Source organism: Lagenorhynchus albirostris, chromosome 1, assembly GCF_949774975.1.
Source record: "Lagenorhynchus albirostris chromosome 1, mLagAlb1.1, whole genome shotgun sequence".
Classification (NCBI taxonomy): Eukaryota; Metazoa; Chordata; class Mammalia; order Artiodactyla; family Delphinidae; genus Lagenorhynchus; species Lagenorhynchus albirostris.
Genome location: NC_083095.1, coordinates 28855864 through 28872696, shown reverse-complemented (window position 1 = coordinate 28872696; position 16833 = coordinate 28855864). Strand labels below are relative to the sequence as shown.

The 16833-nt window shown below is 44.4% G+C and overlaps 1 protein-coding gene and 1 long non-coding RNA gene across 7 annotated transcripts in view; one reads left to right on the top strand and one right to left on the bottom strand.

The window, feature by feature from the left end:
* Nucleotides 1–10237, bottom strand: part of LOC132514705 (uncharacterized) — a 41033-nt gene extending 30796 nt beyond the window's left edge. For both annotated transcript variants that reach the window (XR_009538907.1, XR_009538906.1), the window contains exon 1: nucleotides 9668–10237. This is a non-coding gene — a long non-coding RNA (uncharacterized LOC132514705). The remainder of the gene's footprint in view (nucleotides 1–9667) is intronic.
* LOC132514683 (acyl-coenzyme A thioesterase 6-like) lies at nucleotides 9779–15211 on the top strand. Of its 5 annotated transcripts, XM_060139740.1 has the most exons (4): nucleotides 10349–10378; nucleotides 11773–11873; nucleotides 12526–12728; nucleotides 14555–15211. In XM_060139740.1, exons 2-4 carry the CDS (start codon nucleotides 11777–11779, stop codon nucleotides 15158–15160), a joined length of 906 nt encoding a protein of 301 aa, XP_059995723.1. In that variant the 5' UTR covers nucleotides 10349–10378; nucleotides 11773–11776; the 3' UTR covers nucleotides 15161–15211. The 5 variants fall into 5 exon arrangements, with proteins under 5 accessions (XP_059995732.1, XP_059995714.1, XP_059995741.1 ...); XM_060139749.1 differs by lacking the exons at nucleotides 10349–10378; nucleotides 11773–11873 and adding an exon at nucleotides 9779–10340 and having other exon boundaries at nucleotides 15007–15211; XM_060139731.1 differs by lacking the exons at nucleotides 10349–10378; nucleotides 11773–11873 and adding an exon at nucleotides 9855–10340.
* The last annotated feature ends 1622 nt before the right edge of the window (nucleotides 15212–16833 follow it).

Sequence of the window (16833 nt, the reverse complement as noted above, 5' to 3'; positions counted from 1 at the left end):
CTCAAAGCCGCCCGCAAAGATTCCTGCACCCAGTGACTGGCGGCTCAGGCCGTGCTCCGAACTCCCGGGACTCCCGTCCAGCTTCGGAAGTCTGTCTCCACATCATCCCTTTCCTCCCAAAAGGCCGCGACCCTGGCCGTCAAGCGCAAGACTGGACTAACCAATAAGCTCCTGGGTATTAAAGTGGAAGGCTTAGGCCCCAGGGAGCGGGGCCCTTTGGGGTTCAGTGATCGAGGCCGCCTCTTCCTCTCGCCTGCCGGCAATGAGGCGGACGGCAGTGGGGCGGGAGGTGTTGGACCCGGCCAGGGACCGATCTCCGAGCTCTGGGCGGCGACTTCAGGGGCGTGGAGCCCATGGTGCTCCTGGGGAGCCTAACGCCGGCCGGCTCGGAGGATGCCTCCTCTGCAGGATGCCGAGGGGAGTGATGAAAACCCCCTCAAAGTGGAGGTGACCGTCCACCACGCGCCGTGTCGGCTGGCGGTGCAGCTGAGCCCGGCGCCCGCCTCCGCCCAGGTGCAGCACAGTTCTCTCCGCGCCGAGCTCGGCAGCGAGCTGGCCGCCTGCGCGGCTTCCTGCTGCCCCCTGGTGCGTGAGGCCTTTAATGCAGAGAGCCTTACAGTGGATTTAGGGACTGGACTTAAACTGGCTTGCTTTGCTAGTTAATTTGTCGTCTGAGAATAAGGCGAGTGTCTTTTTTTTTAAACACATGATATCGTTTATTCTGGAAGCATTTCCCCCTAAAAAGACAGTATTTTAAAGAAAATTAGCTTTTCATAGGCACTTGTATTTCAATAATCTGGTGAAGTTTTGCATGGTTTTCCATCACATGAGAGTTATTTCTCTGAAGTGCCAATTATGTTATTCAATAAGATACTATTTTTTAAAATTTTATTTATTTTTTTATACAGCAAGTACTTATTAGTTATCCATTTTATACATATTACTATATATATGTCAGCCCCAATCTCCCAATTCATCACACCACCCCCCCACGCCCACCCCATGCCTCTTTCCTCCTTTGGTGTCATATGTTTGTTCTCTACATCTGTGTCTCAGTTTCTGCCCTGCAAACCGGTTCATCTATACCATTTTTCTAGGTTCCACATATATGCGTTAATATACGATATTTGTTTTTCTCTTTCTGACTTACTTCACTCTGTATGACAGTCTATAGATTAATCCACGTCTCTACAAATGACCCAATTTCGTTCCTTTTTATGGCTGAGTAATATTCCATTGTATATATATACCACATCTTCTTTAGCCATTTGTCTGTCAATGGGCATTTAGGTTGCTTCCATGATCTGGCTATTGTATATAGTGCTGCAATGAACATTGGGGTGCATGTGTCTTTTTGAATTATGGTTTTCTCTGGCTATATGCCCAGTAGTGGTATTGCCGGGTCATAAGGTAATTCTATTTTTAGTTTTTTAAGGAACCTCCATACTGTTCTCCATAGTGGCTCTATCAATTTACATTCACACCAACAGTGCAAGAGGGTTCCCTTTTCTGTAGGCAATGGTTCTCAATAGACATTTCCCCAGAGAAGATCTACAAATGGCCAATAAGCATATGAAAAGATGCACAATATCATTAGGCTTCAGGAAAATGCAAATTTAGCTACAGTGAGATACCACTTTATACTCACTAGAATGGCTACAATAAAAAAAAAGAAGAAAAAGTGCTGGTGAGGGGGTGATGAAATTGGAACCCTCATACACTGCTGGTGGGATTGTAAAATGGCATAGCCACTTTGGAAGCCTTGCTTTGCCTCAAAAATTAAACACAGAATTGCAGTATGACCCAGCAATCCCGTTCCTAGTTATGTATCCACAACAAATGAGAACTGCAAAACACACAAAAACTTAAATACAGGACTGTTCACTGATACGGTATTCCTAGTAGCCAAGAAGTGGATACAACTCAAATGTCCATCAGTCGATGAATGGATAATGAAATTTGGCATATCAATTTAATGGACTATTTAGCAATAAAGAGGGAAGGAGGTACTGATACATGCTATGACATGGATGAAACTTGACAGCATTACATGGAAAAGAAGCTAGTCACAAAAGACCACATATTTATGACTTCCTTTATTAGAACTACCCAGAATAAACAAATCTACAGAGACAGAAAGTAGATTAGTGATTACCCAGGACTGGAAATAAAGACGGTTGTGGGGAAATGGAGATGACTTCTAATGGGTACTGGGATTCTTTGGGGGATGATGAAAATGTTCTGGAATTAAGTAGTGGTGATGGTTGTACAACCTCGTGAATATACTAAAAACACCGAACTGTACACTTGAAGTAAATGAGTTTTATGGAATATAAATCATACCACATAAAGATGTTACTTTTTTAAGTAGAATGCACTCATAAGATTTGCATACAGCTAAATAAAAATTAACTTTGACCAAGTGAAAATAATGTTCTCATTTACGTAAGACTCAAAAGTTGGCAAAACAAAAAAACATTGTTTAAAGATGCAAATGTGAGTCGGAGCAGTCCAAGATGCCATAGGAAAACTCTGAAATCACTTCCTCCCATGGACATACCTAATTTACAGCTACAGTTGGAATACCTTTCCTCTGAAAAGGACCTGAGAACATGCACCTCCAAAACAGAAGACAAAGTTACATCAAAAATAGTAGAAGAGGCACAGACGTGGCCTTACCTGGGACCTCACCCTAGATGCTGTGACCCCACAATAAGGAGGGATCCCATAAATACAGAATTCTCCCTCAAGGTGTGAATGGATTGTGCCCCACATCAGGCAGCCCGACCCTGGGGGCCAGCACTGGAAAGACGACCCTCACACCTGAAAAAAATCTGATTTTGAAACTCAATTGGTACTAAGACCAGGCGAATCATAGAACCATAGGGAACAGAGATCCCACTCTCAGAGGATTCTCATACAAACCCACTGGCCCTGAGATCCAGCACAAAAGCAACAGATTGAAAAGCCCCTAGACCATAAGTGAGGTAGACCCATTTACTAACTTTAAAGTGGCTGACAGCAAGACAAGAACCTGTAGCGTCTTTATCGGGGACGGAAGCACTAGTGGACACCATTTTTGCAAGCTCAATCTAAGTTGCTGGTGACAAGCCTACAGGAGCCATTTTTGGTGCCCTTCCTCTAGCCTGCTAGCACGGGAGGGCATGCTCTGCCCACCTTGCACTACAACCAGGCTGGGCGAGCATCCCACCCTGTGCAGAACCCCAGGTGCAACGCAACCTGGCAATCGTCCTGCCCTCCCCACACAGCAGCCGAGCCACAATTGGCCTGGGAGGCACCCTGCCCTGAGCCCCACCCAACCCGCACAGAGACGGAGCTGCAACCCTCTCTGCAGAGTAGCTGAGCCAAAACTGGACCAGGCAGAACCCCGAGCCCTGCTCACCCAAGGCAGCAGACAAGTCACAACTGGGCCAGCAAGTGTCCACCTTCCCCTGACAGCAGCTGAGCTGTCATCAGCCTGGACAGGCACCCCAAGTTCCATCCACCGCACGCTGCAGCTCAGCCGCAATTGAATTGCACCAGTGACTTGAACCCTGCTCTCCCCGCACAGTGGCCGAGCCACAGTTGGCTAGGTGAGAGCTCCCAGCCCCGCCCTATGCAACGCTGTCACAGCCATCAGACTCAAGCAGCCCACACAGGTGATGCCCATAGAGTGCCTGGCTCTGGTGGTCAGGGGAGACTGTGCTTCTGGACCACACAGAACAGCTCCTACCCAGGACCACTCTTTCGAGAGTGAGGGCGCTAGCCATTTCGCCTAATTACATGTAACACTGAGAGGCAAAATGAGGAGACAGGAATTTGTTCCAAACCAAAGACCAAGGCAAATACCCAGAAAAAGACCTTTATGAAGTTGAGATTAAAAACACTGACCTGATAGTTTAAAATAATGGCCATAGGCAGAGGCACAACACCCCTTTATTTTCAGGTGCAAACATCACCAGCCATCAGAACTGGCACTGAGAACAGGAGCGAGGCCGAGTCGCGGCAGCTCCACCGCGAGGGCAGCACCGTGTATGTCCGTGCAGCGCGTTTCCACGGGGCACGGCCCGGTCCCGGGCTCGCACTCCCCCCGTGGGTCACCAGCCCACCCCACTCCAGTGAGCCCCGGCCTGGCCAGGGGCAGTTAAGAATCTGCCTGCCAATGCAGGGGACACAGGTTCAATCCTTGGTCTGGGAAGATTCCACATGCTGCAGAGCAACTAAGCCCATGTGCCATGACTACTGAGCCTGTGCTCTAGAGCCCGTGTGCCACAACTACTGAGCCCACGGGCCACAAATACTGAATCCAGGTGCTGCAACTACTGAAGCCCGGGTATCTAGAGCCCATGCTCCACAACAAGAGAAGCCACTGCAATGAGAAGCCTGCGCACTGCAATGAAGAGTAGCCCCAGCTCGCTGCAACTAGAGAGAGCCCATGCACAGCAATTAAGACCCAATGCAGTCAAAAATTAAATAAATAAATGAAAATAAAAGCAAAAATAATGGTCATAAAGATGCTCACTAATCTCAGGAGAATAGATGAACACAGGAGAACTTTAACAGAGAGAGAAAATATAAAAAGTACTAAAGGTTATAACTGAAAAATACACGAGAGGTTCAACAGCAGAATGGATGAAATAGGAGCACGAATCAATGAGATGGAAGACAAAGCAATGGAAAACACTCAGAGCAGAAAAATGAGAAAAAGAATTAAAAGAAGCAGGGATACCATAAGGCATCTCTGGGACAACATCAAGCAGAAAAACATTTGCATTATAGGGGTCCCAGATGGAGAGGAGAGAGAGAAATGGCCAGAAAAAGTATTTGAAGAAATAATGGCCGAAAACTTCCTCATCTGGGAAGGAAAGAGACATCCAGGTCCAGGAAGCCTAGAGAATTCCAAGTAAGATGTCCCCAAAGAGAATCACACCAAGAAACATTATAATTAAAATGGTAACAGTTAAAGAGAGAGAATCTTAAAAGCAACAAGAGAAAAGCAACCTATTATGTACAAAGGAAACACCATAGGTGTTTGAACAGACTTTTCAGCAGAAACTTTATAGGCCAGAAGAGAGTAGCATGATATACTCAAAGGGCTGAAAGGAAAAAACTGCCAACTGAAAATTCTCTACCCAGCAAGGTTATCATTCCGAATTGAAGGACACATTAAGAGTATTCCAGGTAAGCAAAAGTAGAGTTCATCACCACTAAACTGGCCTTTCAGCAAATGCAGCAAATGTTAAAGGAACTCCCCTAAGCTAAAAAGAAGAGGCACTAACGAATAAAAAGAAAACATTATAAGTAAAAATCTCACTGGAATATGTAAATAAATAAATAATAAAGGTAGTAGATCAATCACTTATAAAGGGCAAAAGACAAAAGTATTAAAATTAATGAAAATACCATAGTTAAGGGATACATTAAAAGATGTAAAATGTGTCATCAAAGATATAAAGCACAGGGGGGAGTAAAAATATAAAGCTTTGGAATGTGTTCAAAATTAAGTTACTATCAACTTACATAAAGACTGTTATATACATAAGGTGTTATATGTGAACTTCATGGTAACCACAAAGAGAAAACTTATAGTAAATATATAAAGGAAAATGAGAAAGGAATCTAAACATAACACTAAGAAAACAGTCAAACCACAAGGGAAGAGAGAAAGAGAGAAAAGGAACAGAGAGGAACTACAAAAAGAATGAGAAGACAGTTAACAAAATGGCAAAAAGTGTATAACTACCAATAATTACTTTAAATGTAATGTATATTTGCCAATCAAAAGATATAAGGTGGCTGAATAAAAAACAAGACCCTTCTATATGCTGCCTACAAGTGACTCACTTCAAACACAAAGACACTTAAGGACTGATAGTGAAGGGATGTAAAAAGATGCAATGGAAAGGAAAAGAAAGCTGGGGTGGCAATAATTATATCACACAAAAGAGACTTTAAAACAAAGACTGTAACAAAACAAAGAACAGTATATGATAATAAAAGTGTCAATCCAGAAAGAGGACATAACATCTGTAAACATTTATGTACCCATAATAGGAGCACGTTATATATTGGGTTAGCCAAAAAGTTTGTTCGTTTTTTCCCATAAGATGACTCTAGTAGTGCTTAGTCGTCTTTAACTTCATTCGAAACAATTCTGTTAGATCGTATTATGACAGCTGACATATCAGCGTGCATGAAAAAAAAACATCAAAACTGGTGAATTTTTGTGTAGCCATTTTAATATTGAAGATGGAAGAAAAACAACATTTTTAGCATATTATGCTTTATTATTTCAAGAAAGGTAAAAACGCAACTGAAACACACAAAAAAGATTTGTGCAGCATATGGAGAAGGTGCTACGGCTGACTGAACATGTCAAAAATGGTTTGTCAAGTTTTGTGCTGGAGATTTCTTGCTGGATGATGCTCCACGGTCGGGTAGACCAGTTGAAGTTGATAGCGATCACGTGGAGGCATTAATTGAGAACAATCGACATTATATTACGAGGGAGATAGCCAACATACTCAAAATACCCAAATCAAGCGCTGATAATCATTTGCTCCAGCTTGGTTATGTGAATCGCTTTGATGTTTGGGGTCCACATAAATTAAGCGAAAAAACCCTTCTTGACCGTATTTCCACACGCAATTCTCTATTTAAACGTAACAAAAACATTCTGTTTTTAAAACAAATTGTGACGGGTGATGAAAAGTGGATACTGTATGAGAATGTGGAATGGAAGAGATGGTGGGGCAAATGAAATGAACCACCACCAACCACACCAAAAGCCGGTCTTCATCCAAAGAAGGTGATGTTGTGTATACGGTGCGATTGGAAGAGAGTCCTCTATTATGAGCTCCTTCTGGAAAACCAAACGATTAATTCCAACAAGTACTGCTCTCAATTAGACCAAATGAAAGCAGCACTTGATGTAAAGTGTCCGGAATTAGTCAACAGAATACGCATAATCCTCCATCAGGATAACGCAAGATCACATGTTTCTTTGATGACCAGGCAAAACCTGTTACAACCTGGCTGGGAAGTTCTGTTTGTTTTTTGCGGTACGCGAGCCTCTCACTGCTGCGGCCTCTCCCATTGCGGAGCACAGGCTCCGGACGCGCAGGCTCAGCGGCCATGGCTCACGGGCCCAGCCGCTCCGTGGCACGTAGGATCCTCCCAGACCGGGGCACGAACCCGGGTCCCCTGCATCAGCAGGCGGACTCTCAACTACTGCGCCACCAGGGAAGCCCTGGCTGGGAAGTTCTGATTCATCCGCTGTCTTCACCAGACATTGCACCTTCGGAATTCCATTTATTTGTCTTTACAAAATTCTTTTAATGGAAAAAATTTCAATTCCCTGGAAAACTGTAAAAGGCACCTGCAACAGTTCTTTGCTCAAAAAGATAAAAAGTTTTGGGAAGATGGAATCATGAAGTTGCCTGAAAAATGGCAGAAGGTAGTGGAACAAAAGGGTGAATATGTTGTTCAAAAAGTTTTTGGTGAAAATAAAAAATGTGTCTTTTGTTTTTACTTAAAAACCGAAGGCACGGGATTTTGGATACAGGATCAGACATAATGCAAATTCCTGGAAACTTCAATCAAATGGGAAAGACTATGTGTTCAAGGATATGGAAGAGCAAGGATCTGACTGAGGTGAGCAGGTTTTACTACCCCTACAAGTTGGACACAGAGGACCAAAGGAATCCTCTAGGGTGGTTTTATCACTCCCTGGTATTTTAACTTTTTATTTGGCAATAATTTTAGAGTTACAAAAATGTTGCAAAAATAGCCCAGCTATACTCTTCATCTTGATTTCCCTTAATGTTAACTTCTTACATAACCATAGTACAAAATTTCAAAATCAGGAAGTTAACATTGATACAACACTATTAACCATGAGATGATTATTGAAATTAAGGTATTGCAATCTTGGAGAAAGAACATACTCAAATGGATAGATACTGGCTGCTAAAAACAGAAACGTGGAGCTCTCTTGGCCTACCAAATGGTAATAGGAAATAGTACCAGGCCCAGGATCATCAGTGAAACCACACCTAGGATACTGGAATAACTGGGAGTCTGTTCCCACCTCCTGCCTCTTTCCCCTTTAACTCTCACTTAGGGTTATCAGAAAAGCAGCTGGATCTGGGTGTTGACTGAGAATTACAGAAAACAATGAATTTTGTGTTAACTATGGCTGACATTGTTTCTCTATAGGAAGAGCTTTCTAAATCACCCCTGACTGAAATCCTGTTATTGATTTTACAAGCATTGTTTTCAATCCCAATACGTTTAAAATATCAACAGCACTTTGCTCTCCCTCGGCAGCCAGCGATTTACCTTTACAGTCTTGACTCCAAGATATTTCAATTCTCTAACATTTGTCATAATCTGTGAAGGTGGGATTTAAACAGGTGTCCTAAACCTAATTCAGATAGTAAAATTACTCATTATTAAAATTACTGCAAAAAAGAAAAAGAAATCCTTTACAGATAAGGAAACTGGATTCAGAAGCTTAATTATGTAACTTGCTAAGAATCACCACGCTATTAAGGAGCAGGATCAGACTGGAACCCAGGAAGTTCTCTCTCCAGAAACATCTCCCTGCTCTGGAAGCCATTGTAGGTATCCTTAGCTCTAGGAAAAAGGCTCAGTGAAGGATTGAGGGTTAAGGGTAGGATTAGGACTATGTTTCCAGTGATCCCTTTAATTACAATCACCTGGGATGCTTTTTAATACTGATAAATCAAACATTTATAAATCGAATGGAATATATATATATATTTGTGTGTGTGTGTGTGTGTGGTACGCGGGCCTCTCCTGTTGTGCCCTCTCCCGTTGCGGAGCACAGGCTGCAGACGCGCAGCCTCAGCGGCCATGGCTCACTGGCCCAGCCGCTCCGCCGCTACGCGGCACGTGGGATCTTCCCGGACCGGGGTACGAACTCGTGTCCCGTGCATCGGCAGGCAGACTCTCAACGACTGCGCCACCAGGGAAGCCCTGGAATATTTATAAATGGAATATTTCCTGCCATATCAATAAACAAAGGATGTCACAGTCATCAACGATTGCAACCCTCCAACGTGAGCCCGTGAGCCCTGAGGAAACTCAGGGCTGAAAAGAATACCTGCCATCTAGCAGCCATCAGACTGCAGCCACTTCCTGCAATGAGCACTGAGGAAACTGAGGATGTGAAAATACAGGGTACTGGCCCCAGATAGCTGAGGCGCATAGCAAAGGAATGATTTCAGTGAGCCCAGACTCTTGCATCTTCCCATACATAGAAAAGCACTAAATTCCTTAACTTGAGATATCTGGTTTTCTTTAATTAACAATCTTTTGACTTCCCGACTACCTTCCCTTGGTTGCAAAACTCATATATCCTGGCTCCTGCCCGCCCCCCCCCCGCCCCCCCCCCCCCGCCTCCTTGGAGCAGTTTCTCAGAGTTATCTGAAATGCTGTTTCCAGGGCTGCAGTCCTCATTTTGCCCCAAATAAACCCCAAATAAAACTTAACTCACAACTCTTCACGCTGTGCATTTTTTTTAAGTCAACAATACTCAAACTTCTTGGAACTGCCCGGTATCTTTCCCAATCCTTTAGCTGTCACCAATCTTTGTACTTCTATTTCGACACTCTCCATATTGGACCGCAGGATTAATAATTACCATAAAACTCTTATTTTAGCAGATACTCTTCCAGGCAGGCAGTAGTGGACTGCACAAACTCCGGGAGACTTCACAAAGCGGTTTAGCAAGTGTCCCTTCGGCCGCCCAACGGGAGTAGCGCAAACGTTCCAATTGCGACTGCCTCCCAGGGAGGTGGAGAGACGCCAGGCCCTACCCTTGACTCCGCCGGGCCGCCCCTTCTCTGCTGGGATCCAGATGGCGGCGACGGTGACGCTGGAGCCTGCGGGCCGCTGCCGCTGGGACGAGCCCGTGCGCATCGCCGTGCGCGGCCTGGCCCCGGGACAACCGGTCACGCTGCGCGCGTCCCTGCGCGACGAGAAGGACGAGCTCTTCCGAGCCCACGCGCGCTACTGCGCCGACGCCCACGGCCAGCTGGACCTCGAGCGCGCGCCCGCGCTGGGCGGCAGCTTCACGGGCCTCGAGCCCATGGGGCTCCTCTGGGCTTTAGAGCCCGAGAAGCCCTTGCTGCGGCTGGTGAAGCGGGACGTACAGACGCCCTTCGCCGTGGAGCTGGAGGTGCTCGATGGCCACGACCCGGAAGCCGGAGGGCTCCTGGGCCGGGCGGTGAACGAGCGCGACTTCCTGGCGCCGGGGGTGCGGCGCGAGCCCGTGCGCGTGGGCCGGGTGCGCGCCACGCTCTTCCTGCCGCCAGGTGAGCAGCCCTCTTCCCAGGCTGTTGTGGAAAGCCAGGTAGAGTCCTGAGACCCTGGGCGGCCCCTTGCCTGTCTAGGGAACCCCGTGGTCGTGGAACTTCCCTAAATTCGTCCCCAAGCTCCAAAGTCTATCATGAATTCTGGGTGGAAGGTTCTCCTCTAAATTTCAGGACACTTCCTGGAGGTACTGCCATTCCCTCAGCTATATGCTAAAAGTTCATTCAGAGTACTCAAAAAGTGTATTTATGCTGCTATGTGCCAGCCATGCAGCTGTGTCTCAGATACTAATATTAGGCAGTACTTCTGCTGGTGTGCAGGAGTGATTTGGGCTTTCTTTCACATCAAACTTCAAAGGAAACTAAAACCCAGAGATAGAGGCAGTGCCCCATAATACTAAAAAACAAACAGAAAAACTCCCTGAAGGTCCCCTCCCCCATAATAAACAGTCTGTCAGTGTTTCTCAACCTGGAATGATTCTCTTCCACTCCAGGGGCAATTGGTAATATCTGGAGACTTTTTTTTTTTTTTTTTTTTTTGCGGTACGTGGGCCTCTCACTGTTGTGGCCTCTCCCGTTGCGGAGCACAGGCTCCGGACGCGCAGGCTCAGCGGCCATGGCTCACGGGCCTAGCTGCTCCGCGGCATGTGGGATCTTCCTGGACTGGGGCACGAACCCGTGTCCCCTGCATCGGCAGGTGGACTCTCAACCACCGCGCCACCAGGGAAGCCCTGGAGACATTTTGATTGTCACAATTGGAGAGGGTGCTATTGGCATCTAGTGGGTAGGTGCTAAACATCTACAATCCATGGGACAGCCCCACAACAAAGAAATATCTTACTCAAAATGTCTATAGTGCTAAGGTTGAGAAACCCTAGTCTAAGTAAAAACAAGGTGCTTGGTAGGTAAAAGTGGCCTGTAAACAAGACAATTGACCCACCCCTTCCAACCAAATTCCTGACTGAAACCCCTGCTATATAGAAATGCTGGAGTTGCCACTGCTCACAGAATTCCTAAACTGAATTCTGTGATTATTCTCCAAAACAGGAGGCCCTGCTTTATTCTTACAGCTCTTCAGCAATTCACAGCCTTAACTAGCCCTGCCCACTCAACTGTGAACTCCTGGGTCTGGAATTGCGACTTATACATCTCCATATCTCTGTATGCCTAGAGGCTTACACAGGGATATAATAAGAGCTCAATAAATCATACTGACTGATTCAATAAGAATCTCCTAAAGACTTTAATTTTTTAAAAAATATTTCAAAAAAAAAAATCTTTCACTGCCCAGCTGCGATATTTCAATCAAGTCAGTTGTTAACTATTTTAGTATCTACTCTGTGGCCCATTTAAAATTTATTGTTTTCTGACTCAAAGGCTTTTTGTAAATAATGCAGAAAAGTTCAATTATTTAACAAATATGTGTTAAATCAAGGACTATGCTACATACAGTAGCTAGCAAATTCAGACATGGGCCTCACTGTACCTACCGCCTAATAGAGGATACCGGCAGCTATACTTGGATCTGTAAGTGTGGTAAGTGCTATGATAGGGGAGGTACAGGCCCAGGGTGCTGGTGGGAACATATCAAAGGCTATGTAATTCAACTCAGCCTTGGAGGGCATCTGGGAAGTCTTCCAGGAAGGGAGCTCTAAACTTAGATTTGAAGACTGATGAGTCAACCAGTTCAGAAATGGTGGAGAGGGGAGGAGAATAGTGTACACCATTTTCAGGGCCAAAGAGAGCATAGCACATTTAGGAATGGCGTTCTTGAAGGCTGGAGTAGAGGGTGTAAAGGAGGTGGGGAGTATATTCTAATAATCCCCTGTATATGTAGAGTGCTTTACAGCTGTCAAAGCATTCTCAGTTTTTGGGGGGTTTTTTTGAGGAAAATTTGGTGGAAAATGTACATTTCATCTTATGTTATTTCTAATTTGGTTTATATTATCGTTGTTGTTTTTTGCAAATATATGAAAAATTACGGAGAAAATAAGGCATTTTTCCCCCCTCCCTTCTCCCCAAAGTTTATTAAAAAAAAAAAGACAAAGTAAAAAGAGTCCTTTTCCACCAAACTCCCACCCACAACCTTCCTTGCTTTAAAAACTTCTCTTTGCTGACTGCCAAAATCTGAAACCCAAGAATGTCTTTTGAGTGTCTAAAACTCCTTATGATTTGTGGTGCTCTCCAGGCACAGGACCATTCCCTGGAATCCTCGATCTTTTTGGAAGTGGTGGTGGCCTTTGTGAATACAGGGCCAGCCTCCTGGCTGGACATGGTTTTGCTGTGCTCGCTCTGGCTTATTTCAGATTTGAAGACCTCCCTAAATATTTGAATAACGTGTGCCTGGAGTACTTTGAAGAAGCTGTGGACTTCATGCTGCAACATCCAAAGGTGGGTTCTGGTGCTCACCTGAATGCAGAGGAGAGGGGGTAGAGCAGACACAGGGCTGGATCCAAAAGCTCTACCAGGACACCCAGGGCTGGAAATATGCCATGAGACACAAAGGCTCCTTCAAAAGTTGTTAGGATTATTATTTTCATTTCTGCCCATCTCTCTCCAACCCCTTAAGACTCAACTGTTTAGTTCCCTTTAGTTCTTGACCAGAATTCAAAGAGCTAGACTAAAAAGTTACTAACCTTAAGTTCTGGTTCTGTGTCTACCACCAAGTGGCATTATAATCCTGAATAAGGCAGTTTCCCTTTCTGGAATTCAGTTTTTCTCATTTGTAAGAGTAAGGTAGGGACTTCCCCAGTAGTCCAGTGGTTAAGACTCCGCGCTTCTGCTGCAGGGGATGGGGGTTTGATCCCTGGTTGGGGAACTAAGATCCCGCATGCTGTGCAGCACGGCCCCCCCAAAAAAAAAAAAGATTAATGTAAATGTATAGAGAAAAAAGTGACTGTAAAGAGATTTTTGAGACAATTGGTGACATTTGAATAGGGGTGTGTATTCGATGATATTAAGGAACCATTAATTTTGTTAAGTGTGTTAATGGTATTGTGGTTTTGTAGAGAAAGTTCTTATATGAGACTGGAAAAATTAATTAAAACATTTTGGTATGATTATCAATGGAATACATAGTCTTTGCTACTATCTAGACTTAAAGAAACCCAAACATTCTAATGTTAAGGAGTAAGATGTACTGCAAGGTCTAACTCTGTTAGAATTCAGGGACTGGTCTCAATAGAGCTGCTAAAACCTAGATGATCATGAACTGCGATGACTGGTTTATCTATGGGATATAAGCCCCCAGGAACAAGAAGAGACCAATATATACTATCAGTTCTGCCCTTAGACCTAGGCAAGAGGGGCTTCTGCTCTGGACCTTTTGTTTTAGATGACCACTCTCTGGCCTTCCTTTGGCTGCATCCCTGACCACAGGGTGCGGAGTTTGAGGGGCCAAGGGAATGTGTCTACCTGGAACCCATGTGCCCCTCACACCATGCCCTTTGGATCTGGAACCCCACAATTATCTTCCAACCAGCTCTGATCCTGCTTCCAAGCCCTATGCCTCTTCTCTGGGTCCATTAATGTGAACACACCTAGGCCTTAAACATACAGGCTAGGGTGTCCAAACGCATGTGTGAGAGGGCCCTTATGGTACATGATGGAGCCAGGCAGGGATGGGAAGAGAAAGAGAGTTGGCCAAGGACCAGGGACTAGGGCCAGGGGCTGGCTCTCCCCACATGCCATGTTCTAGTACAGAATCCAGGAAGTTCTAAGATATGAAATTTGAACCTGACCTTATAAGTTGTTATGGAGGTATATTTATCAAGGTAGCAGAAAAGAATATATTTTATTTAATTTTCAAATATTTATAACTTTTAAGTATTTAGGTATAGGGTATATGGGCCTCTGTGTGTACTCTTGACCTAGTCACCATAAATGTTAGTGGAGGGCCTGTGTACCAGGAAATTAATTGATTTGTTTGGGACTTCCATGTTAGTCCAGTGGTAAAGACTCCGTGCTCCCAATGGAGGGGACACGGGTTCAATCCCTGGTCAGGGAACTAAGATCCTGCATGCCGTGCCAGCGCAGACAAAAAAAAAAATTGATTTGCTTATTAGAAGATACGTTTGAACTTTGTGGATTGTTGCATAAGAAAGGGAAGCAAATGACATGTGAGAAAGCTGCCTAGACAATGTAAAATCACAGTTTAAGTTCTCCCTTCATGAATTCTAGACTTGTTCTCTCTCTCTTTCTTTCTCTCTTTTCATCAGGTGAAAGGCCCTAGTGTTGGGCTTCTTGGCTTCTCCAAAGGAGGTGACCTGTGTCTCTCAATGGCCTCTTTCTTGAAGGGCATCACAGCTACTGCAGTTATTAATGCCTGTGTGGCCAACACAATAGCTCCTCTGCATTACAAGGATATGATTATTCCTAATCTCAGCAGTGACCCAGGAAAATATAAAATCACTGAGTCAGGCGTTTTGAATTTGGAGGATATTTGGAATGACCCACTGGAGAAACCCAACCACCGAAGTCTTATTCCATTGGAAAAGGCCCAGGGACCCTTCCTGTTTATCGTTGGCATGGATGATCATAACTGGAAGAGTGAATTCTATGCCCAGATAGCCTCTGAACGGTTACAAGCCCATGGGAAAGACAGACCCCAGATAATCTACTACCCAGGAACTGGCCATTGTATTGATCCGCCTTATTTTCCTCTTTGTAGAGCCTCTGTGCATGCAGTTTTGGACCAACCAGTATTCTATGGAGGTGAGCCAAAGGCTCACTCAAGGGCACAGGTAGATGCCTGGCAGCAAATCCAAACTTTCTTCCATAAACACCTCAATGGTAAAAAATCTGTCAAGCCCAGCAAATTGTAACATTGTAATCATAGACCATATACTGTTAATAAAAATCCTAGTCATACAACATGTATTAGGTTTTCCAGAGAACCTAGGAACCGTTTTGTAACAAAGCAACCATCTCAGCTTCATTGTCAGGTCCTACTGGATTCTGAGCCTTAGCAACACTACTCTCTTCACTGCTGGGTCCATCCCTTTCTCCCCTGAACTTTTCCCAGTGTATAGGCTTAACTCTGATCTGATCTGTAGGACCAATCTTAACCTTAAGCAGGAAAAATGTAAGAAGTGCCTGCCCAAGTCTCAACTGCTGGCCTAGATTTGGCCTTCTGTTCTGGTTCTGAGGACTGAGCTTTTGTACTGCTAAGAGTCCCATATACTCTTTGGGTCCTAACTGACCATGTCTGAACCTTGGGAACCTGCGCACTTGAGCCCCTTAAGGAATGGACTCTGCTTCGTTCTTGTTTCTGAACCCCACTTTGAAGATTGGGGGCATTGACATACTTAGTATCCTAAGCTTTGCTTTTATTTTATGAATGAGGCCCTAGACTTCGATTTCTTCCTTACTGATAAAGTATCCTTTACAAATTTTGAATTTAAAATTCAAAGGATACTTTACAAAGTAAAATTGAATCCTTTACCAAAAAAAATTGCTGTAAGCAAAACAGTTTATTGATATATACTGTTGATATACTTCCTCTGTATTTACCGTCTGAATTCTCAATCTCAGTACTTGGCTACCTAGAGAAATGCCTCGATGCCAATAGATTTTCAGGACTTAATCTTTGGATGTCAGGTTATGCCTGACAAATTAGACTTCTTCCTGGTACCATCGGTTCCTATTACATTCCTACTGGGAAGGACTGGGATCAGTCTATCTCAATCCATTGCCTTATACTGGGCACTATCTAGAGTCATGAGACCAGAGCAGAGGGTGTTCCCTGAGTGCAAGAACATTTTTCTGAGACACATCACTTGGCTTGCTGGGCACATACTGTCTTTCACCAATTTGAGTCTATTCAAGCAAATGCCCATTAGATCTTAATCTAATGAGAAGGGTTCCTTACTTAATTTTGACCAATTGTTAAAAATACGTGTTGAGTGTATTTATTCACTATGAGTATAATTTTCTGTGATTTGAATCCTTAGAGCCTGTGCTTTAACTCACTCTGAGGTGGTCCTGCTACTCTAGAGATGCCTTTGGGCTGGGGTATCATAGGAAGAAGTTATAAGGAAAACGGCTGGGAGGGTGAGAGAAGTGAGGGGTGGAAAGGTAACACCAGAAGCTTAAACATGAGGGTGATGACTCAACATATCTGTGTACTAAAGCACTAGGTGTAGGGATGGCCCTACATCCTAATTTCTTCCTTACTAATAAAGTAGCCTTGGAATGCCCTATACTGACTAAGATATTTGGTCACTTTCCCCTCAGAGTTGATCATATATGGCCCCCTGTCTCTAAGATTTGAAAGAGAATTTCAGGTTGTTACAAAGCTACCTAAAATATGGTAAATGTGAATTAAAAGGGAGAAACAGAAAAGGTATCCATAAAATGGAGCCAGAAATGAGGTCAACACAATGGTGCTTACTATGAGGCCTATATACTTGCCTTGATTGGGCCACTCGTTCAGTCATTTGTTTTCTAGTGGTTTATGCAGAGAAGGAAACCTAATCAGTTACACAAAATTTACAGC